The sequence below is a fragment of the Camellia sinensis genome, chromosome 3, assembly GCF_055761805.1.
Source record: "Camellia sinensis isolate YWXY chromosome 3, ASM5576180v1, whole genome shotgun sequence".
NCBI classification, from domain to species: Eukaryota; Viridiplantae; Streptophyta; class Magnoliopsida; order Ericales; family Theaceae; genus Camellia; species Camellia sinensis.
The window spans coordinates 163,228,122-163,238,567 of NC_138963.1; the positions used below are offsets into that span (position 1 = coordinate 163,228,122).

Below are 10,446 nucleotides of genomic sequence, written 5' to 3' on the forward strand. Positions count from 1 at the left end.
ACTGTGAGCCTCAAAGTTTTCCACAAAATGTGTAACTTCGAAGAAAAAGTATAAATCTCATGACAAAAATTCTTACACAAAAGGTTTAAGTTGGGCTTTCACAAACGGTGTAAGTTCGAAGAAAAAGTATATATCTTATGCCACAAAGAGATGTAAGTAACTTCGCAAAACGTCTAAGTTCCGTTTTTTTCCCCGAAAACCTGTAAGTTCCTAAAATCCAATCACACTGTATTTGTCTTGTTCAGATAATGGCAATGTGAGAGAGAAGGGCGTTTCGGAGGGCTTGGCCTTTCTCCCATTAGAACTCCGTTTCAGAGAAGATGAGTCTGGGAGGGCTTCGAATAGCGACTCCGAGTCCAAATCCAACCAAGTATGTCAATGTAAAAGAAAACCGTTTTTAATATAGAGCAACAGACACAGAGAGAGAGAGAGATAGACTGAGATCAACAGACATAGAGACCTAGATGGACACTGATCGACAGAGGGACCGAAATCGACAGAGATCGACAGAGAAGAGACCCACATGGACACAGACAGACCAAGATCGCTGGAGACAGACCGAGATAAACAGGGATCGACAGAGAGAGACCGACATCGACACAGAGAGTGCAAGATCGATAGCCAATCTTTCAAAAAACCTTTGATTTGCGGCGGCGGTGCAAGTGGAGGTGCCGATCTCAGAAGGCTGTGAGCATCGGAGCCCACCGACGCTTGGGTGGTCAGCGGGGGTCACGAACCCTTTGATTTGTTCAGTGGTTGTCTCAATTGGTTTATGAACACTTCGAAATGTTACTCCTTTTGTGTTTACTACTTTGAGATTAACATATGTTACTCCTTCTGTGTTTACAAACATTTTGAAATGAACCCTTTGTTGCTCCTTTTCTGGTTATCAACACTTTGAAATGTTACTCCTTCATACTTTTCGTGAAAATATTTACACCATTTTTGAAAAGTTACTCCTTTTGTGTAAGAATTGTTGGCATAAGATTTATATTTTTTTTCGAACTTACACCTTTTGTGAAAGCCCAACTTAAAGCTATTTCGAAAGTCACTTATACCTTTTGTGAAAAAAAAAATTCATGAATTTTGCACCTTTTGCTTAAGCTTACACCTTTTCCTGAAAAGACTTACACTATTTTTGAAAAGTTACTCCTTTTGTATAAGAATTTTTGGCATAACATTTATACTTTTGTGCTTATATACTCTTTCACGAAAGGTGTAAGTTTGAAGAAAAAGTATAAATCTTATGACAAAAATTATTTCACAAAAGGAGTAACTTTTCAAAAAAAATATAAACACTTCCACGAAAAGGTATAAGCTGAAGCAAAAGGTGTAAATTTGATGAATTTATTTTTTCACAAAAGGTATAAGTGACTTCCGAAAAGCTTTAAGTTGGGCTTCCACAAAAGGTGTAAGTTCGAAGAAAAGGTATAAATCTTTTGCCAAAAATTTTTACACAAAAGGAGTAACTTTTCAAAAAAAATATAAGCACTTCCACGAAAAGGTATAAGCTTAAACAAAATGTGTAAATTTGATGAATTTATTTTTTCACAAAAGGTATAAGTGACTTCCGAAAAATCTTTAAGTTGGGCTTCCACAAACGGTGTAAGTTCGAAGAAAAGGTATAAATCTTATGCCAAAAATTCTTACACAAAAGGAGTAACTTTTCAAAAAAAATATAAGCACTTCCGAAAAAGCTTTAAGTTGGACTTCCACAAAAGGTGTAAGTTCTAAGCAAAATGTATAAATCTTATGCCAAAAATTCTTACACAAAAGGAGTAACTTTTCAAAAAAAATATAAGCACTTCCATGAAAATGTATAAGCTTAAGCAAAAGGTGTAAATTTGATGAATTTATTTTTTCACAAAAGGTATAAGTGACTTCCGAAAAACCTTTAAGTTGGGCTTTCACAAAAGGTGCAAGTTCGAAGAAAATGTATAAATCTTATGCCAAAAATTCTTACACAAAAGGGGTAACTTTTCAAAAAAAATATAAGCAGTTCCACGAAAAGGTATAAGCTTAAGCAAAAGGTGTAAATTTGATGAATTTATTTTTTCACAAAAGGTATAAGTGACTTTCGAAAAACCTTTAAGTTGGGTTTTCACAAAAGGTGTAAGTTCGAAGAAAATGTATAAATGTTATGCCAAAAAATCTTACACAAAAGGAGTAACTTTTCAAAAAAAATATAAGCACTTCCACGAAAAGGTATAAACTTAAGCAAAAGGTGTAAATTTGATGAATTTATTTTTTCACAAAAGGTATAAGTGACTTCCGAAAAAGTTTTAAGTTGGACTTTCACAAAAGGTGTAAGTTCGGAGAAAACGTATAAATCTTATGACAAAAATTTTTACACAAAAGGAGTAAGTTTTCAGAAATAGTGTAAGCACTTCCACGAAAAGCTGTAACCTTAACCAAAATTTGTAAATTTGATGAATTTTTTTTTTCACAAAAGGTATAAGTGACTTCCGAAAAAGCTTTAAGTTGGGCTTTCACAAACGGTGTAAGTTCGAAGAAAAAGTATAAATCTTATGCCACAAAGAGATGTAAGTAACTTCGCAAAACGTCTAAGTTCCGTTTTTTTTGTAAGTTCCTAAAATCCAATCACACTGTATTTGTCTTGTTCAGATAATGGCAATGTGAGAGAGAAGGGCGTTTCGGAGGGCTTGGCCTTTCTCCCAGTAGAACTCCGTTTCAGAGAAGACGAGTCTGGGAGGGCTTTGAATAGCGACTCCGAGTCCAAATCCAACCAAGTATGTCAATGTAAAAGAGAACCGTTTTTAATATAGAGCAACGGACACAGAGAGAGAGAGATAGACTGAGATCAACAGACATAGAGACCTAGATGGACACTGATCGACAGAGGGACCGAAATCGACAAAGATCGACAAAGAAGAGACCCACATGGACACAGACAGACCAAGATCGCTGGAGACAGACAGAGATAAACAGGGATCGACAGAGAGAGACCGACATCGACACAGAGAGACCAAGATCGATAGCCAATCTTTCAAAAAACCTTTGATTTGAGGCGGCGGTGCCAGTAGAGGTGCCGATCTCAGAAGGCTGTGAGCACCGGAGCCCATCGATGCTTGGGTGGTCAGCGAGGGTCACGACCGTTTGATTTGTTTAGTGGTTTCTCAATTGGTTTATGAACACTTCGAAATGTTACTCCTTTTGTGTTTACTACTTTGAGATTAACATATGTTACTCCTTCTGTGTTTACGAACATTTTGAAATGAACCCTTTGTTACTCCTTTTCTGGTTATCAACACTTTGAAATGTTACTCCTTCATACTTTTCGTGAAAATATTTACACCATTTTTGAAAAGTTACTCATTTTGTGTAAGAATTGTTGGCATAAGATTTATACTTTTTCTTCGAACTTACACCTTTTGTGAAAGCCCAACTTAAAGCTATTTCGGAAGTCACTTATACCTTTTGTGAAAAAAAAAATTCATGAATTTTGCACCTTTTGCTTAAGCTTACACCTTTTCTTGAAAAGACTTACACCATTTTTGAAAAGTTACTCCTTTTGTGTAAGAATTTTTGGCATAACATTTATACTTTTGTGCTTATATACTCTTTCACGAAAGGTGTAAGTTTGAAGAAAAAGTATAAATCTTATGACAAAAATTATTTCACAAAAGGAGTAACTTTTCAAAAAAAATATAAACACTTCCACGAAAAGGTATAAGCTGAAGCAAAAGGTGTAAATTTGATGAATTTATTTTTTCACAAAAGGTATAAGTGACTTCCGAAAAGCTTTAAGTTGGGCTTCCACAAAAGGTGTAAGTTCGAAGTAAAAGGTATAAATCTTATGCCAAAAATTCTTACACAAAAGGAGTAACTTTTCAAAAAAAATATAAGCACTTCCACGAAAAGGTATAAGCTGAAGCAAAAGGTGTAAATTTGATGAATTTATTTTTTCACAAAAGGTATAAGTGACTTCCGAAAAAGCTTTAAGTTGGGCTTCCACAAAAGGTGTAAGTTCGAAGATAAGGTATAAATGTTATGTCAAAAATTCTTACACAAAAGGAGTGACTTTTCAAAAAATGGTGTAAGTATTTTCACGAAAAGGTGTAAGCTTAAGCAAAATGTATAAGTTTTCGTTTGTTTACACCTTTGGTAAGTCAACTCACAAAAGGAGTAAGTGTTCATAAAAGGTGTAAATGATTTCACAGAAGGCGTAAGTTTTTAGAAAAATGTGTAACTTTTCAGAAATCAGTTACGCCTTTTTCTGAAATTTCTTACGCCTTTCGTGAAAATATACCCCTTTTGTGAAAACTTATACATTTTTTGTGACCATTTACACCTTTAGTCATATAATATATTATTTTATTAATTTACCTGGAAAGTGACCTGCTTAGCAGGTCACCAATGTGTAAGTTTTCAAATATTTTGATATAACCCAATACATACAAATGTGTAAATGCAAAATAGAAGGGTGTAAGTGCCTTGCATACCATATGCAAGGCACACTTAAGAAATGTCCTATATGTTATTGGTGGGTTAGGAAGATAATTTAATAAATATTTGATTTCATGATCCAAATTTTGAGGATTTATATAGGGTTTTCAGTGGAGGGAGATGAATTTTCTGATCAAGTTCTAGAAGAGCGAGAGGTTTGGTGTGAGAAGAGAGAGGAGAAAGAATGAGAAAGTATGTGTTATATATGGGTGTGGGTGAGGGACCATAGGCTACAAAAAAAATTATGGTGGAACTCTCCCATTACTAAAAGTTAGAGATGGATGTTAGACTAATTTTTTTCAAATATATATATATATATATATATAATGTCATTTTTTTTATAAAAAAAAATTGAAAAAACTGAATTATATTTTTGTGCAAAACTGAAAATTTTGTATCTATAAAGGAGCATGACGATGGAACATTGATGTGCAAAACTGTAAAAAAAAATTAAAAATTAAAAAACTTTAAAAATAAAAAAATTGATAATGTTCGTAGTTTTAAAATTGAAAAAAACTATTAATATTCTCAATTATATTGGATAGTTGAATTAAACTAATAAGTAGAAGGGAAAAAACGTTCTCATGGTTTGTTTTTTTTTTATCAGTTAGTGAAACAATTATCAGGAACATTATTTTGCAAAATTGATGATGTTCTTGGTTTTAAAAATTGAGAAAATTTGATTATATTCTCAATTTTACTAAATATGACTTATTGGTTCAAAAAATATTAATAAAACCTAAGTTATTATAACATTTGTAAATAAGACGTTTAAGTAATTAACTCTTTCATTTAGTTACTTATTTTTGGGACACTACTGTTTATTGATCATTTTTAAGGTATTCCACTTTATTTTATTTTATTTTATTTTATTGTTATTTTTTATTTTAAATTACTAAACTGCAATTTTTGCAGAACTTATCTTAACATTTATTTTAAAATGGTTCGAACCACTTTTGGAAGTGAAAATTTTTTGTTATTTAGAAACTTATATTTTATTAAAGTCATCAGAACATCCAAGTCCAATATTGCAAAACAAATCAATATTGTGCCTAACAACAGTTGAATTGGTAGGAAAAAAAATAAGGTGATATGCGTAAAGTATCATTAAAGATACCTCTAAAAGAGTTATTTAATTGGTCAATGGGTATAGTCTTCACATACATTATATTTTTCATAATATCATTATCAGTAAAATTCATTTTACTCCATTGTGGTATGATCTAATTGCATTTTACCTCCCTATCTTTTAAAAATATCCACATATCTCTTATGTGGTTTTTGACTAAAGTGTTACAGTTATATTTTTCATCCAAACTAATAGAGAGTATGTCTCACATACTTATTTTGAGAGTGGGAAAAGAAAAAAAACTTAATCAAAGTTAAATTTCAATATAAGAAGACAAAACTAACATTTTTTTTAATCTAAATTTCTTATTTAATAACATTTAAAATTAAACATATATAATATATATAATTAAATTAACCTAAATACCTTAATTTCTTATTATAAAAAGTAATCATCAAACTACTTTAATCTAATTTTTAATTTTTTATTTAATAACATTTTAAAATAAACATAAACATAGATAAATCTATATATATAACAAATTAAATCATAAATTAAACTAAACATCCTAATTCATTACCATAAAGTTACCTTATTTAATAATATTTTAAATTAAAAATATATATAATACATATATATAACAAATTAAATCATAAATTAACTTACCATAAAAGTACCTTAATCTAATTTTTAATTTTCAAATCAAATTATTATTTAATAAAAAATTTAAATTAAACATGAACATATATATTTAACAAATTAAATCATAGATTAATTAAAATTAAAATTGAAATTATTAAAAAAATATTTAGGAAACTCTAGTTTCTTAAATTAGTTTTATATTATGTTTTAAATTTTTTTCCTTAGTCATGAAAGTAAATTTATTTATTTATTTACAAAGAGAGCTAGAAATAGAAGAATAAGACATAAAGGGTATAATTGTCTTTTTATTGTTAACATTAACGGTGTTAAGATTGTATTTTAGTCTAAAAATCACATGGGAGTATATAGCTATATATTTTTAAAAGACATGGAGTAAAATGCTATCGAGTCATATCACATGAAGGTAAAATAGATTTTTCCCTATCATAATAAAGTTTTTAAGTCTTTTGAATTTAAGTATTTTCAAGATGCTATTTTTTCATTCTTATCCATAACAATCATTTATTGAGTCTTTTGAATTCTAGTATTTTCAATTTTCAATTTTTTGTGATCTTCAATTTTATGGGGGCTTTCTTTTCCTTTTTTTTTTTGGGTGTAGTTACAATCCACAAGTTGAACCATATATCAGTTCATCTGCAATTACAATAGGATTGCATGTAAATAGCTAATTTGAAGACAAAGCATCCATGTGAAGAACACTCATGACTCATTTATTTCCAAACAAAGCTTAAAATGATTTAAGAAAAGTCCAAAATGAAAAAGAAAAAAAATTGCTATCTCACTTAAAAAATTTTAAGGAATATATGCTACATTTCAACTTTGTTTTGTGATGTGGTTTCAGTTTACACTTTATTGTTTTTCTTGGAGAGAAAGATGGACCAGCAACCAAGTAAGGACTCACTCTTCCTGCAAGAACATTCAAGAAACATTTTGCAGTTAGTCAATGATTCACATCATGTATTAATTTGATTTGCTGTTTCAGTTCTACTACATCTACCTAATTTAATTCATTGTCACTCAAAAGGAACCGAACTACTCGTGAACACGCCAAGCTTCTGTTAAATCTCATTTAAATTCGGCTTTTGAGTTGGTTTGTTTGCTAAATAAAAAAGTTTTTAAGTAATATTTTTAAGTAGCATGTTTAGTAATCAAGCCAACCTCAAGTAGACCCAAGTTCAATTTATATAGGCTCATGGAAATGCTAATATATAAATTGATTTTTAGATAATATGTCTAATATATTTTGATCGTTTTATTTTATTTCCTTTTTTATGTTCAGGCTTGTGCAAATCTTCATGTTTAATTGATGAAACTTATCAAAAAACATGAACAAGCTTTTATATTTTGTTCATCATCTTCACTGAACTTTTTAGATGAATAATGAGAAAAAAAAAAGTATTGAATGCTTGAAAAAGGAATTGAACATCCTTAAAACATATGTAACACAATGTAATTGCATATAATTAGACAGATACATAATTATTCATAGATATCCTAAATTTTGCATTTGATACTGGAATAACTTGCAACTTTGTCAAGTGACACACAATGCTTTCCAAATCCATTTCGCATTCCGAATCATTTTTAGCTGCAATTTATCTTTTGCATCTTGGGATTTTTCATCTAAGCTGAATTGGTACACTACTCTGACTCAACTTAGCTGAATTGGTGGCTAGCGATGGCTCGATCCACCTAGGCTGTTTCCTATGAGGAAATTGTTTTTTCTTGTTTTTCTTCATATGGGGATGGGGATCTCTGAAACTTAGGAAATAAGCAAGACTAAAAGATAAGGTTTGTTTTGTATATGCTATGTTTGGTTGGGGGATTTGGAGAGGGATTTGAAAATGAAAAGGGAAAAGATGTGTGAAAGTAGGTGAAATGTAAGTATATTTTATTCAAATTTCACCTAACTTTTCCCTTTCCCTTTCCAAGTCCCTCGTCAAATCTCCCAACCAAACACAGGGATAGGGAAAATGATTTTCTTGGTTTGTTGTGCCATCAATTCTTGTTTGTTGGGTTTCATATGGAGATTGGCATCTCCAAGACAATTAAATTACCAATCAGCAAAATTTACAGATTTGTTTTTGAGGCGCATGCTGGCTTTCAATTTCTAAGAACCATAGAAATTGTCAAAAAAAAAAAATATCAAAGATCTTCTGTAATCAAACATAGTAACTCAAAATCAAAATCATGGGTTTTATTCAAGATTATTTTCACTGCTTAAAAAAATTCAATCAATTCGAGGATACGCAATAAACAGAACAAAATGAAAGAAAAAGATTATCATACCTGCTTCTATTGCTACCACTGCTTCCAGGGCTTCCACTATTTCTGCTTCTGCCACCGCATTCGCTCTCCCTCGAAACAGTAAATCTTTTCTTCCACCATTCCTTACCAACAGCCTTAAAAGACTTATCCGAAGCCTCAGGTTTTGGCGAATCAGAGTTCTTCTTCTTCTTCTTTGATCCAAATGAAATTGGAAACACCACTTTGATTAGTAACCCTCCATTGTCAGTGCTTCTGCTTCTCATCATTTTCTCTTTTTTCTCACTCTTCTTACTTTCTTGCCTCTTAATTTCCTTCACCCTTCCAAATTTTTTCTTACCAACCAAACATTCTTCTGCTTGAGGTTCCAATCTAGTGGGGTGCTCAACAATATCTTTCAAAGATAGATCATAACAAGACTCAGGCATGTTGTTCATCATCTCCGTGAGCTCCCACTGGCCTCTGGCTATTGCTTGAGCTCTTGAATTCGGAGATAGGTACCGGTAATTTTTCTGGGGATGACACGTGTGTACCGGACTTGTGGGCTGACTTGTCCTCCACAAAGGTGGTGAACAAACACCGGTCTCATCTTCCATATTTTCGGGTCTAAATTGGACACCCTCACCATTCCAATTCCCATGATTCTCATAGTTTTGGGGAGTTTTTCGAGCCGTGGGATCGAAATTCATGGTCCCCCAACTGTCATAACTGTCATTTGGATGTTCAGTGGGATTGAAGCTATGGACATGGTTGCCTGCAAGTTCAGTTTTTGGATCAAACATGGTTTTCTGTGGGGGAAAAGATGGGGAAAGAGGAGGGAGGAGATGATGAATGTGGTCTCCGTTATGGGAGGTGGGTGCGGATTGTTATCAATGACACTTGGTACTAAAGTTTTAATTTTTTTTTTCTTTTTTTTTTTAATTTGTTTTTTTCGTATTTGTCTTTTACTATATATAGAAAGGAAATAGTGGTGAAGAAGCTGTGTCCAAAAGGAAAAAAACTGCAGAGCACAATAAAAAACATTCGGATTTTTAATATCACCTCTGGTAAACGAATACATCATCTATCTCGTCAACTCGTGAACAAAAAATGAAATGTATGGTTTAGACAAAAATTTGTTATGCTGTGAATTTGAATCACACATTTTATTTTAGAGCAGTGCTATTCTAATTCAAACGTTAATGTTGTGTTTGGTTGAGGGATTTGAGGAGGGATTTGGAAAGGGAAATGGAAAAGGTAGGTGAAATATGAATAAAACATGTCTAAATTTCACATAATTTCACACACATTTTCCCTTTCCCTTTCCAAATCCTCTAATCAAACACACCATAAATTTATTTTTAAATCAAGTGATATATTTAACATAATTCTCTCTCTCTTATATATTTTTAATCATTAATCAATTACCAATCTTACACTAAAAAATAAATTTAAAAAGTAAACTTGTAAATTATTTTCTTTCATTTTATGTATATTATTCCATACATATTTTTTGTGTTTATAACTGTGCATGCCACTTTCTTTATAACAATTTTTTTTTTTTAATGGCTTTGGCTCATTTTATTTGGCTTTTCATAAAAGTCTAGGCTTTCCAGATGGGTAGAGGAGGTAGGGTCACCTTTCTTCCCATTTTTCTCGGGATTTTGTCTTTCTTTGAGCATGAACTTTTTTTTTTTTTTTTCCCTTGCTTTTTCTTTTTTGTTTTTTATTTTTATTTTTCTATGGATGAAAACACTTGCTTGTCCCTTTTCATGTTTTCTGATTTTCAATCATAATGAAGTTGGTTATGAACAGATCAGATCATATATAACATAGTCTAGTTAGAATTGGGTTGGGAGGTGATTTTTTCAATTTTTTTTTTTTTAAATATGAGATGAAATGTTTTTTAAAATTTAAAATTAATTTTTTTTTTATAAATTTTTATAAAAATAATGAAAAATAAAAGAATCTTTGACTATTTTTCATATGACTTCTAAATTATT

General features: G+C 31.2%; 1 protein-coding gene across 1 annotated transcript; it reads right to left on the reverse strand.

The window, feature by feature from the left end:
• Nucleotides 1–6,827: 6,827 nt before the first annotated feature.
• Nucleotides 6,828–9,347, reverse strand: LOC114314923 (uncharacterized). The gene is made up of 2 exons (XM_028261451.2): nucleotides 8,489–9,347; nucleotides 6,828–7,105 (listed from the first exon to the last, which is right to left on the reverse strand). Exons 1-2 carry the CDS (start codon nucleotides 9,244–9,246, stop codon nucleotides 7,042–7,044), a joined length of 822 nt encoding a protein of 273 aa, XP_028117252.2. The 5' UTR covers nucleotides 9,247–9,347; the 3' UTR covers nucleotides 6,828–7,041.
• Nucleotides 9,348–10,446: the final 1,099 nt, after the last annotated feature.